This window comes from Pseudorasbora parva, chromosome 10 (genome assembly GCF_024679245.1).
Source record: "Pseudorasbora parva isolate DD20220531a chromosome 10, ASM2467924v1, whole genome shotgun sequence".
NCBI classification, from domain to species: Eukaryota; Metazoa; Chordata; class Actinopteri; order Cypriniformes; family Gobionidae; genus Pseudorasbora; species Pseudorasbora parva.
This window is the reverse complement of record NC_090181.1, coordinates 37,840,314-37,865,087: the sequence shown is the minus strand read 5'-3', so window position 1 is coordinate 37,865,087 and position 24,774 is coordinate 37,840,314. Positions and strand designations below refer to the sequence as shown.

The window sequence follows — 24,774 nt, the reverse complement described above, 5'->3', positions numbered from 1 at the left end:
GGTTGCTGCTGGCAAAGGTGTTAGTGAGGCCAGCAGGGGCGCTCACCCTGTGGTCTGTGTGGGTCCTAATGCCTCAGTATAGTGATGGGGACACTATTCTGAAACAAGCACCGTCCTTCGGATGAGACGTTAAACCGAGGTCCTGACTCTCTGTGGTCATTAAAAATCCCAGGATGTCCTTCGGAAGAAGGGTAGGGGTGTAACCCCGGCATCCAGGCCAAATTTACCCATTGGCCACTGTCGATTATGGCCTCATAATCATCCCCATATACTGATTGGGTTCAGCACTCTGTCTTCTCTCCTCCAATCAGCTTGTATGTGCTGAGGTTGTATATGGTGAGCAGTATGGCTGCCGTCGCATCATCCAGGTGCATGCTGCACATTTATGGTGGTTGGATAGATACCCCCCTTTAAATTTTAAGAGCTTTGAGGAACCCCCCCCCAAAAAAACAAACAAACAAACAAACAAACAAACAAACAAACAAACAAACAAACAAACAAAAAAATACCCAATATAAATGTAACAAATCACTTATAAAACAGTGACTTGCTGCTAACTTCTGGTAGTTTTAGTTACACAATTAAAGCATCTTTTCAATTTTACAAACCTTTTAATTAGGTCTATCATCATTTTATTTTTAAAACATCAAAACATTTATGCATTTGTAACTGCAGGTTAAATGTATTTATACCACCTCTGAGCTGTATTAAACAGTATGTACAGCTGTATGGCACATGTAAATGCCACTTCAGATGCACCTTCCTCTGCATTGAAATGTCTCTCATTTGACTGGTAACTGGTATTATTCTAATTGAATGTATTGATTAAATGTAATAATAACTTGAAATAATAATAAATACATAGGCAAAATTCAATTAGGTAAGAAAAAATACCCTTATAAAAGGTAAAAAGGTAAAAAGCGATTTACTGTGAACTGCTGCAAACTAACCACCACAAAGATAATGGAGATTTAATAACAATAAACTTTATGAGTCGGCTGTCAACGGCAGTCCTAAACCTGCACAATCAGCAAAATGTTGTCTAATAATCATTATCTACAAAATCTCAGAGAATATAGAGATATAATATTTGGTCAATATCGCACCTAGCTTGCATACATGGTGAACAAGAAAACAGCCTTGAACACAAGACCACACCATCTAATCCATAGCGTACGGTTCAACACTGGATTCAACCTCAGTAAAGCTGACAATCAAAATCAGAGGGAGATCAACACAGCAGCAAAGTTCACCAGCTCTCTGTGTGCTGAGTGCTGTGAGATGAAAGACTGAGACAGATGTCCCACTGTGAGCCAATCTACAGAGACAACGCTGGAGAACACCTGAGACCTGAGAGAGCATCATTAAAACGACTGACCCGACAGAGCTCTGAGTGACCTCAAACCACAACAAAAACACATTTATATCATCACTTAAAAACAGTCTGTCATAAAGAGCTAAAATATCCCTACACAAAATGGTTGGTAAATATCTTAAGTCTGGGATTTTTCACCTGTGTTACGGTGAAAATGGTGCTTCCTTATCACTTAAAACACGATTTCAAGGCTGTGGGATAATATTAGAGATTCACAATATATACAAAAAGATATGTTGTCTGGCTATTCATTAAGCAAGTTTTTTTTAGGCTGATTTAATTCCAGACTCTGTATTTCAAACCAATGCTGATTTATGTGAACCTGCTAAAAGAAGTTAATTATGGCATAAAAAGAACAAAGACGCTTATAAAAGAGCAATTTGTTTTGGGAAACAGAAGCCAATATTCTTGAAAAAAAAAAACTATTATTTTTGATGGTGTTCAGATATGGTCTCTTATCCAAGACCCCAAAGCTCTTTAAAAAATTAGCAAGCGTTAGGGGCATAAAAACACTTTAATTTTCCATTCACTTACATTTCAATAATCCGAAAGAGTTCAGTGGCGCAACATTTCCATATTTAGACTCGCCAAACGAGTCACAAAAGAAAAACACATAAAGATACAGCGCGTGATTTATATACTTGCCTGTCAGACTGGGGAGAAACTGTTCGATACTCAGAGTAAAAGAACAGAAAAAAGAGACAGAGAGAGCGCAAAAGACTGTAAATAAAGAAGAAATGTTTTTTTCCCCAAAGTTCTGCTTCAGTGCCATGCTGGATTTGTGATTTCATAGGCTAAACCCCAGGGGAACAGCGTGAAGTAGAGGAACTCATTTCAGCCTGAATTCAGATTGATTTCCTATCCAGCTCCTTCTCAATGGAGGCAGTGCAGGGCCAAATAAACATAAGGTCACTGCATCAATCTCTGCTTCTTCCTTCTCATGCCATCTGATCCAGTTTCACAGCAACGCTTCACGCACTCCAAACAGTGTGCTCAATTGGCTCAGAGACCACAAAAGCAAATTTATTTAATAGGCAGGTCCCAGCGGAGTGTAGTCACCGGTTTGGGGAGTAACTTATGTGTTTGGATTAGCCATATACTACTGCTGCAATGAATGTGTATTGGCTCCAAACAAATGAATAAATATGATCATTAACAGTTAATTTAAAATTAACTAAATGAAAACTCTATGAGGAAAGAAAAAAAGTTAATTAAATGTAATTTATTATACAATTTGAAAATAATTTATGTACAATTATAAGTTTTTTAATGGAACGCATTCAAGAAAAATAATACATTTAAAAAGCACAAAAAAAAAAAAAAAAAAAAAAAAAAAGATACAAGGGTGCGCTTTCATGATTAAGCCCTACTATATTTATGGGTACCAAAGACGTCACTTCCGCTATGTTCGCTGCTGTTACGACTCAGGAGGAAAACAGGGAAGCGGACTTAAAATAAAGATGGTCTTTAATAAACTTAGGAACAATATAGCAAGGAACACAGGTAATATAAATGTAAGACCGTACAACCAGTGAGAGAAAAAGGGAGAACTTAAATACAAACAGAGGCGACTGACTAAGGGAAGGGCACAGGTGATGTTTGTCTTTCCAACTTCCTCTGCAGGCGTGCACACAATTGGATAGCGCTACAACCAACCAGAGCAACGAAGGTGAAGCAGAGCTAGTTGAAAGATTAAACTTTCGCCATATCCGGTCGGCAAAACTCAGAACACATCTTCCCTTCTTAAAAATGACTTCAGTGCCGTTCTTTGTTCTTTTCTCAGAGACAAGCTTAACTCTAAGTCTTCCAGAGTCGCGGTCAAAGCTGATTCGAAAGACAGCCGTTCGCCAGCTTCTGTGTTTACTAGAAGCACGCAAGCGCATCTCAGCCATCATAATGTTAGCCCCGCCCACCGACTCTATACACAATGTGATTGGCCCGACCAGAGTTTGGCGTTTACAGCTCAGAAGTGTATTGAGAGTTGCTAGATGACTTTTGCGGCAGATTAGATTTGTTGCCGCTAGGGTACGTCTAGATTTCTAGGTGCTTCTCAGATGACTGTTTTTACAGATAACTGCACAACTTATCCCAGGCACACTGTAACCTTGTTGTGAACCTTCTGGGAGTGTTTCGTGGCTCATATGCCCATAGACTGAAACAGGTCGCTCAGCTGTGACCGGACACAAAAATGAGCAGACATCAGGCACTGATGTTGGACAAGAAGGCTTGACTCACAGTCTCTGCTCTAATTCATTCCAAATGTGTTCTATCTGATTGAGGTCAGGACTTTGCGCAGGCTACTTAATTCCTCCACACCAGATTTACTCATCCATGTCTTTATGGGCCTTGGCCTGTCCACTGGTGCACAGTCATGTTGGAACAGGAAGGGGCCATTCCCAAACTGTTCTCACAAAGTTGGGAGAATTAAATTGTCCAAAATGTCCTGGTATGCTGAAGCATCAAGAGTTCCTTTCACTGCAACCGCCAAATCCAGACTCATCTATCAGATTCGTTGCTCCAGAGAACACATCTCCACTGCTCTAGAGTCCATTGGTGGCATGCTTTACAACACAACATCCAATGCTTTGCATTGCACTTGGTGATGTAAGGTTTGGATGCAGCTGCTCAGCCATTAAGCTCTCTGCTCACTGTTCTTGAGCTTATCTGAAGGCCACATCAAGTCTGGAGATCTGTACTGTGGCAATGTGTGCACTGTGCGCCTCAGCATGTGCTGACCTTGCTCTGTGGTTTTACGTGACCTACCACTTCATGGCTGAGTTGCTGTTGTTCTTAATTGCTTCCACTTTGTTATAATACCACACAACAGTTGTGTTGTTTGTCAGATTAAAACATCTGAATTCAATTATTTGGATAGGTGTCCCCCAATTATTATTATTATTATTATTATTATTATTATTATTATTATTATTATTATTATTATTATTATTATTATTATAAAAATTGTGCATGAGAGTTCATTAAAATGTGGTGACAATAGCAGATGCACAATGTTCTATTTTACAATTTTTCAAGAAATCACAGAAAGATGAGCGAGAAGGAGAAAAAGTGCCATCTACAACTGAGCCTACTTCACCTTTCCACAAGGAGACAGCGAGTGAAGAGGCAAATGAAGCTTCCCATTTCTGTATGCACCAAACCATGACGGTTCAGAACAAATACATGTACTGGTACACCCCTAGTCACCTGTAATCGTCTTGATCTAAAACCTTGATTCACAACATCCCTAGAAAGATACTGGTTTACTGTATCCAGCCAATACATGTTGTTTGTGTATCATTTGGCCATACAGAATATGACAGCGCTCAAAAAAACACAAACTGGAAAAAATAATTCACTGAAAATGCAATGTGAGTCTTTAGTCTCTCTTCTATTTGAAGTAATCAGCCTGGTTTTCTTTATATTAGCACTGCTTTAAATGAATTTGCTTACTGGATCATTGAATGGAAAAGCGGCTTAAAATTATCTGATCGCAAACAGAGAAGAGAAATCAGGATAAAGAGGCTTGAATATAAATTTTCACCTACCATGTGCTTGTACTATTCTAGATTCTCTCGACTTCTAAGATCATCTAACTGTGTGATGCAGTTAGGTTAATGAAATTAGGTTAATGACCTAATTTAGACAATCTAAGTGGTCTAAATCCTGTAGACAATCTAAGTGTTACTTATGAAGGCAAGATAATGCCATACATTTTGCCAAAAATTCAATGGTGTAAGCAAATTATATGATAATTGCCTTCTATATGACATGGTAAATGGACTGCATTTATATAGCGCTTTCAACAGACCCTATGGCCATCCAAAGTGCTTTACATTTTGCCTCAAATTCACCCATTCATACACTGTCAGCGATGTCAGCCATGCAAGGCACCATCTAGCTTGTCGGGAGCAGCTGGGTTTAGGTGTCTTGCTCATGGACACCTCGACACTTGGTCAGGTGGAACCGGGGATTGAACCACCAACCTTCTGGTTTTTAGATTACCTACATGAACCACTGAGCCACTGCCGCCCGAAATGTCAGTATAATGAAATAATGGTAACACCAGCTCGAAATTCAGTATGAACATATGGGTTCATAGGCACACAGCTTATAAAGGATCATGTTTTAATTAAATAGTTTTTTTTTTTTTTTTAATGTATGTGCACATTAAAAGTACTATTCCAAAAAAGAACTATGCTGTACTAAATGAAGATAAATGTATTTGTGTCAGGCGTGTTTATTGAACCAATCAGGTACACTGAGGGTCAGGGAGGACCTTGTTTGATTGGCTACATTAAAGGATTAGTTCATTTTAGAATAAATATGTCCAGATAATTTAATCATCCCCATGTCATCCAAAATGATTCCACAGGTTGAAGGTCCACATCAAATCAGTTCCAAATGGCTTTGAATGGCTTCAGACGGCTCTAAATGATCCCAGCTGAGGAACAGGGTCTTATCTAACAAAAAGATCAGTCATAAAATAAATAAATAAATAAATAAATAAATAAATAAATAAATAAATAAATAAATAAATAAATAAATAAATAAATAAATAAATAAATAACAAGTTTAATATTCCTTGACACCCTAGTGTGCTAAAATTGGATGACATGGGGTGAGTAAATAAATCAGGAAATTTTAATTATAAAGTGAATTATTCCTTTAAGGAGGTATTCCTGTAAATCATAGCATGCTGATATACAGCTGTGGCAAGCAGCGAGTGTGTCACGGAGGAGCTTGAACGCATAAAAGGAGGAGTGATAAGAGCGAAGGATGAGAGAGGACCAGGCCAGGCCTAGATTTTATGTCATGTTTTGTTTACGTTTTATTATGTGTGTGCATACGTTTAACTTCCATTTTGTATTTATTTATTAATTAAAGTCTTTAAATGTTCACCATAACAACATACCTTGTTACAATAGCCATATCACGCACAGCTAAGAGTTTGATGGCACAAGTTTGTAAATAAATCAGAAACAACAACAGTGTGTCTTTTAAAATAATCTACTTTTGGAACTACTTTCTTCCACCACAGATTCAAATCTCAAATTTACATTTTGACAGTTGAGCCCCTGTTACTAAAACTAAACGAGTTAGTAATGAAGGAACATTGAGTCACAGTGAAAGCGCTAAAACAACTTCTTTGTTCAATACTAAATACGGCATATTTATGTACAATAATATTTAATGAAAAATAATAACCATCATGGCCATCAAGGACATAAATATAGCCTAAATATAAAATTATGAAACTTAATTTTCTTAAAAACTTAAAAAATAGAGCTAGTAATAGAGTTCAGGGATGGAAATTAGCACCCGCCACCAGCCAAATGTGGTGATTTTGAGTTGTGGCGGGTAAACTCGCTTCACCTACTGGCCACCGTGGCGAGTAATAAAAATAGCATACTGTTTCACCTCTTTGTAAACTTTGTTCAACGTATGTGAGTGCTGCCGTAGGTTCGAATATGACCAGTCCTTTTCGCCGTCATCACCCGGGTGTTGAACCAGAACATGCGAATGAGAACTCTCGCGTGCTGTGAGTAGATCTGTCTCTGTGCACTCTTCCAAAAGCGCGCACACGTCTCTTAGCGTGCAAATACTGAGTTCTCTTTCAAGTCTTGCTCTTAAACGGACAAACTCACACAATAAGTATGTCAACATGTCCATCTTGATGAGTATCCTAGCAGACATAGTCTGTATGCCTTAAGTGAACTGTATACAGCCAAGAAAGATGACGCATATCCCTGCATATCTGTTTAATGTCTAACAAAAGATAAGGACATCACTCACTGCTCTTGATTAAATAGCTTGTGTAAATTTAATAAGGATTAATCTTTAATTTAAACATTTAAATATGCATTTATTTTACTTTTAATTGCTTTATTTAATTTCTGTACCTTTATGCAGGCCAGTAGGCCTGTACATTATTATTTAATGTGAGGTCAAGTTAAACATTTTAGTTTGAATTTTATTTTACACTGTGCATTGTTGCAATGTGCTAAATCAATATTTGCATAATTTGTAATTGATTTGAAACTTTAATATTAATTTATGCACTTACAATGCCTTGATTTTTAGTAAAGTTACACAGTCATAGCATTAGCCATAAATGCAATGGTACTAATAATTGTCATATTTTCTTTCTGTGTTTCAGTTTTCGGCCTTGGTTTCCTCTTTTTCGGTTTCGGCCAAGAATTTTGATTTCGGTGCATCCCTGCTGACAATGTTCTGCTCGGTATGTCGTCAACACGCTTCAGAAGATGCCAAAACTAATAATTTCATTTTTGGGACTAAAAAATCTAAAACTGTAAGCTATAAAAACCACAAATCATCCAAATGCCACATCCAGGTCAAAAAGAGTGCACAGAGCAGACCCTACTCATTTAATTAAATGCATATCAGTTCCTGGTTTGTGTGAAAAGAGAAAATGTCAGTATTTGTAATGATTTCATTATTAGTAATGAAATAATAAAATAAAATGCTGGAGTATTGTAGAGCTTGTAGTATTAATTTTCACATGCAGTTACACATTGTCGGTTAAAAACAAGAAAGTGGCTGGAAAAAAACATTGAATGGCTGGTAGATTTTGAAATCCACCGGCCAAAAAGTTATTTTCCATCTCTGCTAGAGTTATGCCGGTGTTGTCTTTTATCCCGATGAGACAAAAATACATTTTCCTAGAAGGCACCTGATTCAAAAATAGTTTCACATTTCTACTACTTTAATGACTCACAATACAAAGCTTAATGCTAAATAACTGAAGTAACCCTTTAAATAATCACTATCTTTTAGCTTGACAAGCTAGTGTAAAAATAGCTCTCCTTACACCGCACATTCGTACATATTTCCATTTTCCATTCAAATTTGACATGAACTTATAAAAGGACAGCTTCATCTGGTGACATTTAAATAATGCAACCAATGCTAGCCTTAATTAGTATAGCACATTGTAACTACTGCTGACTGTTTAGAAACTTAAAATAAACCCTTTAGCAGTATGCTTATGTAACGTTTTAGCTTTTATTTGTTTTATTTGCTTTTATTTGTTTTAGCTCACAGAAACAAGATAACGCTATAACACTGGAGTCAAAATAAAGTAAGTTTATGCTTAAAGGTCCATGCTTAATGTAGAGTTTGGCTCTGATTGGCTGTTTCACTGCACAGCTCATTTCAATGACAGAAACACATCTACCATACAGTATACTGTCAATCATGGAGAGATTATGCATCCAACCTTATGTGTGATCCTGTTTCTGACGAAGATACAGGGAAACAACCTATTGTTTTGAGATTGAAAATGGACGCTTTTGAGTGGTAAGTTTAGTCTTTATTTTCAGTAAGACCTGCAAAACATAACGTCGAACTGGGTAACGTTAGTGCACAAATATGTTGTTTGTACAGTACAGTAGATGGGGGGGGGGGGGGGGTAATTTATTTTTTTATTGACGATGCCTTGTCAAATTACTACCGTTTCAGCTTAAGTGGTGGAGATGGCGTTAGCTAGAAGGATCGAGTGAGTGATCTGTAAGCAACTAAACTAACTTAGTTAACGTTAGCTCCTGAGTTATGTGTTGTTGATAAAAATAGCCTATAGGCTAAATTATAATTATATCCGACAAAAGGGATTGCTATATTTATCTACGGTTGATTATTGTAGAATTGTATGACAACACTGGCAGGAAATAATATTAAAGGGGGGGTGAAATGCTGTTTCATGCATACTGATCTTTTTACACTGTTAAAGACTTGGAATCCCATACAAAACATGGACAAAGTTTCAAAAGTTAAGGTGGACGTTTGATGGGAGTATTTCTTTGTCAAAAATACCACTTCCGGTTAGTCATAAGTTTCGGCAAGTTTTTTTCGATCATGGGTCCACTTGACCTTAATAGGTCGGAATTTCCATGTATGGGCCGTACGGGCAATTCTACCGGAAGAGCGTGAGAGAGAGAGGGAGAGTGCGAAAGCAACAGGCTACGCCCATCAAAGCGCTGGCTCGTAGGCTGCGCTGCACAGGTGATGTGACTTCAAGAAACTAACAATGTCACCAAAAAAGTGCATTTTTGGTTGCCAGAACAAGACAGCCCTGTACAGATTGCCAAAAAACCCCGCGTTAATGCAACAGTGGATGGAATTTGCTTTTCCGGATCAGCAACTGAGTTGCGCAAAGGTTTATGTCTGTTCCCTGCATTTCGGTGCAAACTGTTTCATAAACAAGACCCAGTTCGACGCCGGATTTTCCGATCGCCTAATGCTGAATGATGGAGCAGTCCCAACGATAAAGGTCCCAACGTTAGAACCGCAGGCGGTGAGTAAGACTGCTTCAAATGTCTGTGTTTTTGCCTATGCCCATCAAGGAGCCCAAACATGATCACGTATAGTTAATTGATCAATGGAGCATGCGATGTGTAGTGCGTGTACATTTGTTTAGCTGGCCACTATATGTGTAACTTTATTTTTTATTGTTTATTGTTTGTGTATTGTAAAAGCACTCCAAACAACAATACACAAAGAGTGGGGAAAAATGATATACTAAATAAGCGCGGTTCTACATTCAAATGCGCTACTATTCTATGTCTTTCTATGTAAACACTAGCCTGCCGTGCAAAACCAGTCCGCTTACTACAATTGTCTACACAAACCACGCGTAAACACACACACACACACACACACATACACACGTGCACAACTGCACTTCCCACGTGTACACCTTCAAAGAAAAAAAATACGACGATATAATTCAAATATAAATATGTAAATAACACAAGCCGCTAAGCATATTATATTTAACTTGTACCACATAGAGACATCCTGCTCTAGTCGTTTTTGCTGCTGCTCCTGTTCAACTTCAGCCTCTGGGTCTGATTCCGGATCATAGATGTATGGCTGTATCTGATTAAAAGCCATTTTTTTTATTTTGAATAAAGTTTTTTCCCGCTGTTAGGGATGACACAGCTTTACGACGCACTCAACACAATAACAGCGGCGCGCACTCGTCATTATTTAGCTCTGCTCACACGATACGCCCCCACCCGTTTGGCTTTTTTCGGAAAGACTCGGAACAGCGCATCTTTCTTATATAATTATAAAAAAATAAAGACTTTTCGGAGATATGCAGGATGCAATGCTACTCTATAGGTACTCAAGATTGACATGACACTGACTGAAAGTGAGTGTTTCACCCCCCCTTTAACTTTGACTAGCATCTTGTGTGGGGTCTAGATAACATAGGGGATTAGGGGATATTATCGTTAATGTTGTCTCACTAAGAAACTTTCAGTTTAATAAGAAATTGTTTAGACAGTCAATAAGTGGATAAAATCAGTACTTACTGCTCGCGGGGATATAGTTTAAATTGCCACTTCTCCAGTATCAGACGTTGAGTGAAGCCTGCTATTGTCCAGGTTAGAAAAACTGTCCGTGGTGAAATGGGCCGAGAAAACAACTTTTAATTCAATTGTTATGGTATCCGGTTATAGATAAACATACCTGTTTAAAGTTTTGTTTAGTGGGAAGGGTATAAGTCCTCAAGTCCCCTGCACAGCCTGGAACATAACATCTATTTCCATGATCTGCCATTTTCGCTATCCTCATGTGACGCATGCGCTGCCATATAAAAATGTTGGGGGTGTACATATTAATGATCCCCAGTGACTGCGTCACAGTTGGCGTTCGCCTGAAAACCGCCTGTTTTTCTGTGGCGTTTTCACAAACACATATGAAGGAGGAAATAATGGTGTTTGAGACTCACTGTATGTGATGTCCATGTACTGGACTCTTGTTGGTAAATGGACTGCATTTATATAGCATCAACTATGACATTCTGGGGCACCTTTAAAACAAAAACAAATATCTGCCAAGGGGCTAAGAAAAATAAAACTTGTTTTCTCTTTGCATTAAGTTATATTGTCAGATTTAATTTTTGTTTTAAGTATAAACTAATTTCATTTTGATCAAAGGAGCAATAGTCTGAAACAGGTACTGATTATTGGTTTAAACAGAAAACATTAAAGATGTCATGAACTGGCTTTTTTTCTTTTTTTATACTGTTTTCTGAGGTCAAATAATACCGTTCATGTGGTTTTTACATTAAAAAAAAACATCATAATTAATAAGTAATAGGCTATTTTTTACACTGGTTTTGAGGCTGTCTTCTGAACGCTGGGTTTTGATGGGCGTGACACAGACTTGGAAATAAACACCCACGGCTAGGATTGGATAAGATTTGCATATTTAATGAGCTTCAGCTCTGCTGTCATATCTATGCCCCAGTGTCAGTTCTCATGAGGGAGAGATTATTTTGAAAGCAGCAACTGCAACTTGTCTTTATCAAACAAACAGAATGATTTATTTCTCATCCACCCACGATTGTTTTACATGGCCCGCACCCGCACGATCGATCGATATAAGAGCAAACCGTGCACACACACACACACACACGCGCCTAGATCAAGAAAGAATTTCTGCCGACAGGCATATGTTTTGGTAGCCCATCTGGTACAGCCCCGGGACTAGTAATATTATAAAAAATAAGTTTTACTCACATAAGTTTGTTGCACCATTCATGTCAGATCCAATATAAAAGGCACAACATTGTGTCTGCAAATCCAGCACTTGTGACTTGTTTACAAACGATTCAGCGGTGAAATTAATCAAACACACGTACAATGTCTTCCAAATAAATTAAAAATAAATGAAGTATCAGACATTCCTAATATTATTATCCGAAGGAAGCTTATGCAGTGACTGTGTTCTTCCACAATATCTTGCTATCTTCTTACACGTGTTTATTGCTGCTGGCTACCTAACAGCTCCATCAGTCGTTGGGCAGGGCTACTGAATTACAAGTTCTGTAGACATGTGTTTCGTCGCGCGATGATGTAAGGATGAACCTCACGATCGTTTTCTGGGCCTGGTGTCTATAAAAGCTTTTCTTTGAATAAAAAGGAAGTTTTCAGCTCTGAAACTACAGGATAATCTTATATTATCATGACATTTTATATATCAAAAGCTCAAGGAAAAGTTGATTTCTCAATTCATCACCCCTTTAAACTTTTGTAGGTAACAATGACATTTTGGCCTGTAGCTCTAATGTCCAGCTGGAGTGGGATGATATGCTTCTCTGCAACAGAACAGCATGCAATCAATTGGCTTTTAGTATATTTAATGTAAGGAAATGATGGCACATTCTCAGGATTATAATTTCCTCAAACATTTGGTATAAGCACGACATCATGAATATTTCATCTCCATATTACTGGGACTCTTTTCAGACCATATCCCATGGTCCCACAGATATGAACATCAGAAAAGTCTGCTGCACCTCAAAGGAAGAAAAAGACAATTTCTCAAGAACATTAACAAATTTACAGAAATGTATTGCTTGCTACAAACTAGTGATTTAATCTTGCTTTTTTGTCTAACTGGCCACAAAAAAATGTGATGTTTTTGCTCCCTTTAAAGTCACCATGAAATCGAACTGTTCTAAAGAGAAATAATGTAAAACAAATATATTTGGCTTTTAGTATAAATATTATTCTTACTGTTATCTATAACCTAGTGTGCTCCAAACCAATGACAAAACTCGCATTCTGAAGTGTTCAAAACTTATAGTCTCACACTTCCGCCAATATGGAGCAATGATTTTGATGACATAACTCTGCACTTCAGCTTCTCATCAGACTGTCTGTCCAATCAACTTCTTTCTACAATTTAAAGTGTCCCTTCCTACACTATAAATAGACACAGAAGCTGCATCTGAAATTGGTCACTTATTAACACAATCACATTAATTATATACATAAACATTAATTATGTATATAATTAATGTTTTATATGGTGAATGGCACATAATGCACTATATAGGGGATTGGGAATGATTCTGAGTGTAAAAGTGCTTTCCATTGGGGCGAATGAAGTCTGGTTTCACATTAGTGACACACTCTGGCTGAGCTGTTATATAAACATAGCAGCTCCACCCCTTTTTAGAAAGCTAGATGTCCCACCCTGTATTCCTGTTTTAGTGTAAATGCCATCAACATTGATTTTGCGACAGAACATCTAAGATCCAGAACATGGCCACAGAACATCCAAAATCATCTTTGTGCATTGTACAACAATGAAAGCTCCAGCTTAAACACCAACGATGAAGTAAGCAATGATGAAGCAATGGTTTACCTTTCATTCTCTTATTCTGGGACTGAGAGCTTAGTATACATCTATTTGAGGGCTGCTCAATCTTTGAGATCGATATCAATTTATATTAATGTATATATCAATCAATTTAGTTTCAAATGTAATCAAACAAAAATTAATAAGCCAGTTAACTTCTTCAAACTACTGTTCAAAAGTTTGAGGATGATAAATGTTTTATGTTTTCTATGTGATCCAAAATACAGTAAAAAAAAAAAAAAAAAAAAAAAAAACATAATATTGTGAAATATTATTTGAAAGGTCCCATGGGATGACATTTTATGAGGTTATGAGTTCCCCTAGCCTGACCCCCAATGGCTAGAAATTTTGGTGGTGTAAACCGAGTTCTAGCTGTCTTTCTCTGCCTTTAAGAAAATGAGAGCCCAGAAGAGCTGATCTTGAATTCTCCTGTAATAATGTCATAACAGGAAAGGTTTCCTCCGCTTTCTCTGCTTTTCCCACCCAGAGAATCAGCAGAGAATGGATTCAGTTTATCAGTCGCGATTTCAGCACAGGCATTACCATATGGATCCGACAGCACCACCACACCACACCAATTCACAGAATTTCAATTCAGCCAACTGAAAATGTTTCAATTCACAGAATTTAAATTCGGCCAACTGAAAAATTTAGATGTGATCAGTCACAAGAACATTTTCAATTGGAGAAATTATTATTATTATTTAGTTTACAGTGAAATCAAAATATCTATGTACCACATTTGATGAACTACTTACTTCTCTATCATGGGGCATTATGCAGGAAAACAGATCTCCAGGGTCAATACTAAGCAGCTCTAGCATTCATACCACCAATGATAACAGTGTGATTCACATCACTAACCAGGGTTGATCTAGACATGAGACATTTCCGGTTTCCTACCTGGACTCTGCTGCTGGGATCCTTTTTAATCCATTTGATGACTGTCTCATAGACCAGCTCCTCAGCTTTTGTGTTGAGGCTGTCGTTGGACATGTAACTAACCAGGTCTTCTTTGGAAATGTTCAGGATTTCATCTTGACCGGCCACATCTGGAAAATTCTGCAGGGCGAAGGCCTTTGCCATGTTGTGGAGCTCGGTGCACTGCATCGCCTCGGCCATGGCCAGCACTCCCAGACAGTTACTGGCCGTCAGCTGTTTTTCTGTGAGAGGAACACACATACACGCATGAGCTGGGAAACAAACCCTGAGTGCATTAACAATGAGAGGTGTTTGGAAGATTAAATTTTTCCATGTGTGTTGCTGCGAGTATAATATCTCAAGCAGCTAGTGGGAAAAAGACCTAAGCATGGGAATCGATTGGACAGGAGGGCAGGAGGCTCACCGGGGACTTTGATTAGTCCAGACAGACATAGACCTTTTCTACCGAGTGAAAGGTCAACAAAACCACTAGTAAACCTACTATTTTCTTCATAATGCACAACTAAAACAGTAGTTGTGGTTGCAAGCTAACATTAAACATGTATTTAATTAATTTAATTTCCATTTTGCGATGCATTGACCGTAAATTTTATTACCCGGTTCAGTTTAGTTTACTTTGCCACAGGTTATTCAAAATTTGGTTCAATTATTTACAAGAGTGACAGCTACATTCGACAACTAAACTCCAAAAAAATCACCAATGGCTAATGTGTATATATTCTCTTTTACACAGGCATACTAATAAATAAATAAAAAAATACAGCAAAATTATAAGTAAATATTAAGTAGGCATAACAATATGTATTGTAATTTATGTAAAATAAATGCTATATAATGCTATATAAATTGAACAACTTTCAATAATGTTTCTGTAAACATACCACATGATTGTATGATTTGTTAATAGCTAATTCACGCTGAAAAGTGAAATTTTTATAAAAACTACAAACACTTATGAATTAATGTTTTTATTTCATTTTATTTTAAAAAAATGTTAATTTTAACAAATAACAATTTAAAAGAGTTGCATTATGTAATACTGCATTAAACCATATCAATTATTTTAGAAAGATTTTAGATTGAAAGGCTGCATTACTTACAACAGTAAATAACTGTTGGCTTTATTTGGGTAAAATTGCAGGCATGAGCATTAATCTCGCTGTGTTAAATCAAGCATATAAGAAAAGCTCTGGATCATGCCGTAAAGAAACTACACTCATACAATAAGTCCCATAGCACTCAAAACACTTAGACATTACGGGTAATAAAAGCACAAGGTTATAAAATATAGATGGCTTCTATTTCTATTGTCAAATACTTCAATGCAACATACTGACTGTAAGAAGTCAGAACTCTTCCCCACTGATGAAACCTTGACAGCCCGCAAGAAGAATCTTTTTGGCGAGTGTTCACTTTTCATATTCATTCAAGTGTCATGTCGCTTATCTGAAGCAGTCATGCTAACAAGAACTTTTAAAGTCAGTCTTGCACATTTCGATTTTTCATTTATAACTTTTGTATACTGAAATAGATGGAGCACTCCAGCAAATCCCACCAGAAGAGAATGTCATTTCATAGCTGTTGAGGTGCTGATAGATTAATAAGCTCTGGATCCCAGGGGTTCATGGGAAGAGAAGTACAAACCAGAGCTGTTAAAGCTGCCGACATCGAATTTGTGATTCCGAAGCTAAACTCATTATTCACATTCCTCGCACCTCCCTTATCAACACCAAATCTAAAAAGCATAATTCATGACAGTGTTAAAAAAAATACAAAAAATTGATTACTCAATTCAGTTGTGCCATCAAATATACTGAAAAAAGGTCACTTCACCACTAGTAAAGTTCAGGCAAAGTTTTTTTCACTAGTTATTTACAACCACAATCACATTCTACGAAAAAATTCACTCCTGAAAACTGACAAATTACACACAAAAAATACACAAAAACCTTTAATTCTCTTTTATAGACAAATAAATCTCAATTATGTGTGTGTGTGTGTGTGTGTATATTTATATATATATATATATATATATATATATATATATATATATATATATATATATATATATATATATATATATATATATATATATATATATATATATATAAAATTCAAGCAGAATGCAGAATTATAATTTAAATTAGATCTTAATGAAGTACAGATTAAATAAATTGACACTGTAGTAAATTAATGCCGTAAGTGTAGTTTTTGTTTGTAGATTTAATAGCATATTCAAATACATATGATGTATTTACAGAAACTTTTAAATTAAACACCAATATTAGAAATGCCACCTATAAAGTTGTTAAATGTATATATGTATTTTATTATATGTAAGTAGGTATGTATGTATGCATGTATGTATGTATGTATGTATGTATGTATGTATGTATGTATGTATATATATATATATATATATATATATATATATATATATATATATATATATATATATATATATATATATATATATATATATATATATATATATATATATATTCTAAATAAATATCTTTAAGTTATTACATATTATGAAATACATATATACATTTAACAACTTTATAGGTGGCATTTCTAATATTGGTGTTTAATTTAAATGTTTCTGTAAATGCATCATATGTAGTATGACAACATTTATAGGTAATGCTATTAAATCTACAAACAAAAACTACACTTACAGCATGAATTTACTACAATGTCAATTTATTTAATCTGTACTTCATTAAGATCAAATTTAAATTATAATTCTGCATTCTGCTTGCATCTCAATTTAAATTCTGAAACTCAATAGACATCCACATTTTCAGTTCAGTTCTGTGTGGTTCAGATCACCAGACACAGCCACCTGACAGGATCGACATGCCTAAATATGTATAGACTGACTTGGAGTATAATATCTGACTAAAATATCACAACAAGTATTCAAATTACTAGAAATTAGTGTATATCAGTCAAGACATCCGATAGCAAGAAGCGCGCAAGTCATTACGACTGCCATAATGAGCAACAAAATTTCTGATTCACTTCAGTCCATAATTGTGTGTGTGTGTGTGTGTGGGTGTGGGTGTGTGTGTGTGTGTGTGTGTGTGTGTGTGTGTGTGTGTGTGTGTGTGTGTGTGTGTGTGTGTGTATGTGTGTATGTGTGTGTGTGTGTGTGTGTGTGTGTGTGTGTGTGTGTGTGTGTGTGTGTGTGTGTGTGTGTGTGTGTGTGTGTGTGGTGCTCATCTGTCAATCAACATAACACAAGCCTCTAGCTCTGAGGGGGGAAACAGAATACAAAAAGAGAGTGTGAGACACGGACAGAATGAATAATGAGCGTATTCCCGCATGGCTTTACCATGAAGTTCCAGTAAATTACTCCAAGATTTTAGAGTACCTACAAAAACAAACTCATTAGAAAGCCTATTATCATAATTTGTCCATGAGAGATTGAAAACTACAATTATGTTCGGAATTTATTGCAGCTTTTATTTCCTGAGGTCCTCTTTCAATGTTAGACAAGGTTACTTGCACCAAAAACAGGCGTAATTTTGGTTTTCATGACTATTTTTCACCGTCTCACTGACCAGAAGTGATGCTACAAGTTTCTCTGAACAATTTGTCTGAAAGTGAAACCGGTGCATACTTGGCTGTTGTATGAAATACATGCAATTTAGTGTTCACTCAAACAGCAAAGAAATATTTCAGCTTTGGTGAAATGGAAACATCTGGGGAAACATTTCATTCAGCAGGTTCTTACCGAGGAAGGAGACACAGACTTTGCAGAAAGTGTTGAACTGAAACTTGTTGGCCACCTCCAGTAAGGTCTTAGCGTTGGCCGAGTCGATAATGAGGGAGCCGGTGTAAACAAACTCCAGGAGAAGCTCCAGAACGTCTGAACTGATGTTGCTCATCGTCAGCTGCATCTTCTCACCGTTTCTGTTCTCACCCGATAACCTGGACACAGATTGAAGAACGTTAAACCAGAGATCTGCAGGTTGTCTCAACTGTAACTACTAGTAGGTAGTTATAGGTATAACTGAACTTTTTGGCCTGTTCCTCACACAGAACCAGGCATTTGACTTCTGAAATTTGGACTTATTTTTAGATGAAACTAAAACTATATTAAAATAAATAAATACATTTTAATTTAGCATATAAATATTAAATAAAAAAGTTAAACTTAAAAATAAAATAAAAAACGTTAGGGAAAACGAAATTTGATATACTAAAATAAAATAGTTACATATATAAACCAATGAAATTACTAAATTTGAAAAACTTAAAGATATACAAAACCAAAGGCTAATTCAAATTAATAAATATGGTAACACTTTCACGATAAGGTTTAATTTGTTAATATTTGAGTTCACTAACAATGAATGATACTTTTACAGCATTTATTAATCTTAGTTAATGTAAATCTCAGCATTTAAAAATACATTTTTAAGATCAAAATGTGTATCAGTTAGTAAATGTGTATCACTGTGAACGAATAAATGTTGGACTATTTTTATAGTGTTTCTTATTGTCCTTTTAGGAGCTTGACATGGTCACATGGCCACATCATTGCATAACAATTCTACAATAATTGTACAGTGTACAAATACTAAATGACATGAGGTACAATAAATAATGGTTGGCTTCTGGGGGAACTTTTCTCTTAAGAAACAATTAAAAACCTACCAAGCACTGCAAAGTGAGATGGGCTCATTTGGAAAAGCAACTGCAGGCCTGACCACTCAAAGTCAGGCATGCAAGTTTCTCTACAGTGGCGCTTGAGGGAAAACTTGAGTGAGCTGCTATACATTCCCATGCATAATACATATTTAAAGGGATATGGGGAGTGCAGATTGTCTGGCTGCTGAGATGAGCTGCTCTCCATCTAAAAGAGGGTGGTTTAGTGTATCCGCTGCAGGCTGATTGGCTTTGGTTTTTGCCATTGTTTAGGTGCACATTATAGACGCTAATACTATAAAACTCAATTATCAGGGATGCTACAAAAAAAAAAATGAAGGTGTCTCGAGAAACAAAAGCTCATAATGATGTTCCATTAAAAGGATACTCCACCGCTTTTTCATATTAGTTATTACCTTAAATAAAGTGAGTTGATACATATCTCTCTCGTCACAGTGCGTGCACTTAATCGCACTGACACACGGTGACATTCTGATAGCATTTAGCTTAGCCAACTAAGCCCAGTTCCTTCATTAGGTACCAAACAAAGATCAAGTTAGAAGCGACCAAACACCTCCACGTTTTCCCTATTTAAATACAGTTACATGGATAGTTTAACGACCTAGTATGGTGACACAAAATAAAATGTGGCGCTTTTCTTAGCGGGTTAAAAAGGATAACTATAATGTATGGTGCAATAGCCCTTTTGAGAGTACTTCGACTCAGAGCAGTAAAAAGTCACGGGTGAAAAATCCTCCCTCACATCTGGGAGGGAGGATGTTTCAGGCGTGACTTTTTACTGCGCCGAGTCGAGGTACTCTCAGAAGTGCTATTCCGCCATACATTATAGTTCTCCTTTTTAATCTGCTTAGAAAAGCGGCATGTTTTATTTTATGTCATTATACTTGATTGTTCAAATATTTGTGTATCTGTATTTAAATAGGGAAAATGTGGAGGTGTCTGGTCGCTTCTAACTTATGTTTGGTAACTTGATCTATGTTTGGTATGCTTGATCCATAGTGAATGAACTGGGCTTAGTGGGCTAAGCTAAATGCTATCAGATCGTCACCGCGCGTCAGAGAGATTAAGTGCACGCACTGAGACGAGAGAGGTATGTATCAACTCGTTTTAGTTAAGGGAATAATATAGTTTAATATGAAAACGCGGCGGAGTATCCCTTTAATAGATGGCCATATCCAACGGGAGGTTATGCATGGCAGTGAGATGATAATAATAATAATAATAATAATAATAATAATAATAATAATAATAATAATAATAATAATAATAATAATAATAATAATAATAATAATAATAATAATAATAATAATAATAAATTAATTAATTGTGTAATTTCTGAATCACTATCAGCATCAAACTGTAAAAAATGTACATTGTGGCAAAAAATGTTTTTTGCCTGTGCTTTATGGGACAAACACTTTTCCCTGACGGATAAAATCAAGTTATCATTATCAATTATTAAAGTGAAAGGCATTTTCATGTTGCACCCAAACTGAGAAAGAATAAAGAATTTTAGTATCAAAAATTTTACAGTTCCTCTTTAAACAAATCACAGCATATCTTTTCCTTAGCCTCCATGAAGACATTTAAGGGATAGTTCACTTTAAAGTGAAAATTCTGTCATCCTTTACTCACCCTCATGTTGTCATGTTGTCAACAATTAACTGGAGCCATTGAGATCCATAGTATTATTTCATACTATGGAAGTCAATGGCTCCAGTTAATTGTTTGGTTACTGACATTCTTCAAAAAAATCTTCCCTTGTGTTCAGCTGAAGAAAGAAATTCATACAGGTCTGAGGGTGAGTAAAGGATGACAGAATTTTAATATTAAAGTGAACTATCCCTTTAAAGTCTAGGTATATTTAGAACCAATGCAAAGACAAATGCACGCTACACGTGACAGACAGACAGCGTGATGTAAGCAGGGAAGGAAAGGAGGGGGTAGAAAATCAGTTCTGCCACAGGGAACCAGCAGCCATCCTACAGGGAAAGGGACCATTCCATGACTGGGATGTGGATTTATTTTTGAACACCTGCCAAAACAGAGTTCCACACGGCCTGCATACGAACGTGATAATAGACGTTATAAGAGATTTTAATTGAAGGGAGGCAAAAGGCAGCGTATGAGGTGAGGTGGGTGTCTCTGGCGGTGGCTGAAAAATCAAGAAATGTTACTCCTGAAAAGAAAAACAAAAATGTAAAGTTTATTGCTGTCAGGTGTAAGTGGAGGAGGAGAAATATTAAGAAAGAAAAGGAAAAAAAGGGGGGGGGGGGGTAGTCGACCATTAGGAGGTGGGAAAGGAAAAGAAAATAGAAATTCAGCCCTCTCTCTGTCCCTGAGATCAATTAGAGAAATCTAAATCCACAGTCACACTCACACTATTTCCATAAACACTTGCACTCAGAAAAGAGCTATTTGGCCATAATTTTATTCTCAAGTATGAACGTCTGCCCTGAAAAAAAAAGATCTATATGGTTATCAAAATCTTTCTTTTCATCCATGGTCTATGACTGTTATATTGATTAGAATGGGAAAATACATGGCACTCAAAGTCAGGAAAAAGCCTTTTAAAAATGAAGGGATGCATAATATGTGCATGATTATGCTGGTTTTAAAAACAGTTTCTTTTGGATATATTCTCAGCATCGCATGTATCCTTTGAGAAAAAAAAAAAAAAAAAAAACTGAAAAAGATTAATATATAAATATACATGATATGTAAATAAATACATTTTTTATTAAAAAAAAATAGATACACACAATATTTTATAAATAAATAAAATCCACAAACGTATATACAAATATATGAAATTCAAATAAATGCCAGCATATCATTATAAAAAGAAAAAAAGAAAAAAAAAAAGAAAATACTCGTTCTCAGAACAGAGTTATTTGGCCATAATTTTATTAGCAATTTTGAAACATTAATGGCTCACAAAAATTATGGCCCTGACATTTTTCATTACACAGTTATCAAAATTGTTCTTTTTGTTCACGGACTACGACTATTATATTGATTAGACTGGGGAAATACAGTGATGAAAGTCTCTTAAGAATGACAGGGGTCTCTAAAATAAACACAATTTCGATTTTTCCCATTTTCCAGGAAATGTCGAACACAATCATTTGCCTACGTCCTTGAGAGAAAAGCGGTCTGAAAAATCTATAAACGTGAGTGCTTTCTTTATTTTTGTCTGTCAGACAACATTATATACTGATAATACACCTGAGCACTGGTTTGCTTTCATGTATTCTGCAGAGCAAACATGTTATTTGAACTGTAAAGTGTCTCAAGTGTTTTTTAGATGGAACTACTTGTCTAACCCTGCTTTATATATAGTTTACTACTTTAGCTGGTCGTGACATCAGCCAAAGGTGGTTTGCAATTTTTGATCCCATTGCTTTAAACCATTTAAATTATGCCTATAGTGTATTCCTTCTGCCGAACATAAAAAACAAAATATATATATAATAAAAAACAAAATTATAACAGAATTTAAAAGCGGCCAAGTAGATTTCAAACCACTAGAACTTCTGAGTTAAGTGTACTTTTTGATGGAACAAAACAAATTAGGAGCTGCCAAACTAAAGTGGGCTCTTCAATGCCAGCTATCCATCTCAGACTAATAACGTAGTGTCTATGCTAATATATACGTGAAAACACTCAGCAAGTGGCAATATGATGGATGCACTGCCAGAAACAAAGCACAAATATTCAATAAAATCCAGCAGACAGGCTGAATCTCTGGAGATATTGTGAAATTCATAAACGGCGCTGACTTCTATCAATGTGAACGAGGAAGTGCTAATGGCAATATATTACATTCAAACACAGATCCACTTAATGCATGATTTGCTAAATGGATGAATCACTTTTTAATCACGTTTTCTCTGAGAACGACAAATACAGCAGGTGTTCTTTATAGACGATTAGATAAACCTAGTCCGTCTGACTGATATAAATGACGGACACCCTGATAACGACTTCAGTCTCAGCCTGATTCATCCATTAAAAGGCCGCCAGACATCTCTGATATTAAACTCAGATTACAGCTCAATGCATGTATCATTTTTAAAGATCAATGTTTCGTTTAGATTTGATATTTATCATATAGAGTTTTCTCTATCTCCCTCTCTCTCTCTCTCTAAAAGTTCAAAGATTAAAGTCAGTTCTTAATTAAGCACATCTGAAGTGTAAACAAGCAAATAATCAGGCTGAAATAGTGTAAAACCACTCACATTTTATTCCCACTAGAAATGCATGATAAATAAATAATGCAAGAATGTTATCCGATTGGTTTAGTATGCCGCAGCTTTACAGATCATGGTTCGCCATTGATTTTAATCCGCTAAACAAAGCTGTTGACACTCTATTTAATGTAGCGTGAATATTCAGCCGACATACAGTTCTATGTACGTACAAACAAAAAAACGTCAGACTGAACTTTCCAGCTGAACTCTATAAGGTTTAAACTGGATTGAACTATCTGTTCGTATGCATTATATTGCCTTAATAACTGTTGACAGGCTTACATATTTTGTACTTTGTAAAAAAAATGTACAATGATAATGTATTTTTCAACTGAATGGCGATGCTACTGCATGACTCTATAACCTAATGAGCTGCCTACAAGCATCATATGTGCATGATTATGCTGGTTTCTAAAATGTCTTCTTTTGGATCTATTCCAAGGCAGAATTGTGTATCCATTGCAACAAGCACAATGCAAAATCTATCTATATAACATTTTATAAAAAATGCATAAATGCATAGCAATAAATACATACATAATTAAATGCATATACATAAGCGCATTTCATAAATGCAATAAATAAATGCATAAACAAATAAATGCATGAACGCATGAACAAAATAACAGTCATGACGTATCTTCTCTCATCTTCTTCTATGAGAAAAGACTCAAAGTCAATTATATATTATATTCAGCTATGAGTTCCATTGCTGTATGAATGTTGCATTTCATTTAGGATGCTGCTTTGGTAGCTCACTAGGTTCAAGAACGCGAATGCTCTCATTTCCTCTGTGTTTCTAAAGAGGACAATCTAGAAATTCTCCATCCAAAGTCCCTATTTTCAGTCCTTCCAGAGGCAGTGAAACTGAAATCGCTTTGCAAGGCGTATCAGCACATTTCGTGCTTCACAGAGAACAAACTTCTGAGTTATTGCTCCTAATGCAGTTTTCATTGCTACTGCTCGTGAGATAGCTTGACTCGACCGGGATTTAATTCACAATCAAATGGCCTGAGATTCTCAAGCACAATCTGTCCTTGAAGTTGGAGTACATGTACTGCATGCTGACATATAGGGCCCTATCATACACCCAGGGCAATGCAACACCAGGTGTGACAAGTGATTTTTGCTAGTTTCTGCCCAATACGTTAAACCGAGGTCCCGACTCTCTGTGGTCGTTAAAAATCTGAGCATGTCCTTCAATAAACAGTAGGGGTGTAACCCCGGCATCCTGGACAAATTTGCCCATTGGCCGTTGTCCATCATGGCCTCCTAATAATCCCCATATTGATTGGCTTAATCACTCCTCTCCACCAATCAGCCAGTGTGTGGTGGGCATTCTGGCGCAAT

At 36.3% G+C, this 24,774-nt stretch overlaps 1 protein-coding gene across 1 annotated transcript in view; it reads right to left on the bottom strand.

Moving 5' to 3' along the window:
- LOC137091524 (kelch-like protein 29) overlaps window positions 1-24,774 on the bottom strand; it is a 269,564-nt gene that overhangs the window by 100,978 nt on the left and 143,812 nt on the right. The window contains exons 7-8 of the mRNA XM_067456031.1: window positions 18,234-18,430; window positions 14,453-14,712 (exon numbers count right to left, since the gene is read on the bottom strand). Of these exons, the coding sequence (XP_067312132.1) occupies window positions 14,453-14,712; window positions 18,234-18,430 (457 nt within the window). The remainder of the gene's footprint in view (window positions 1-14,452; window positions 14,713-18,233; window positions 18,431-24,774) is intronic.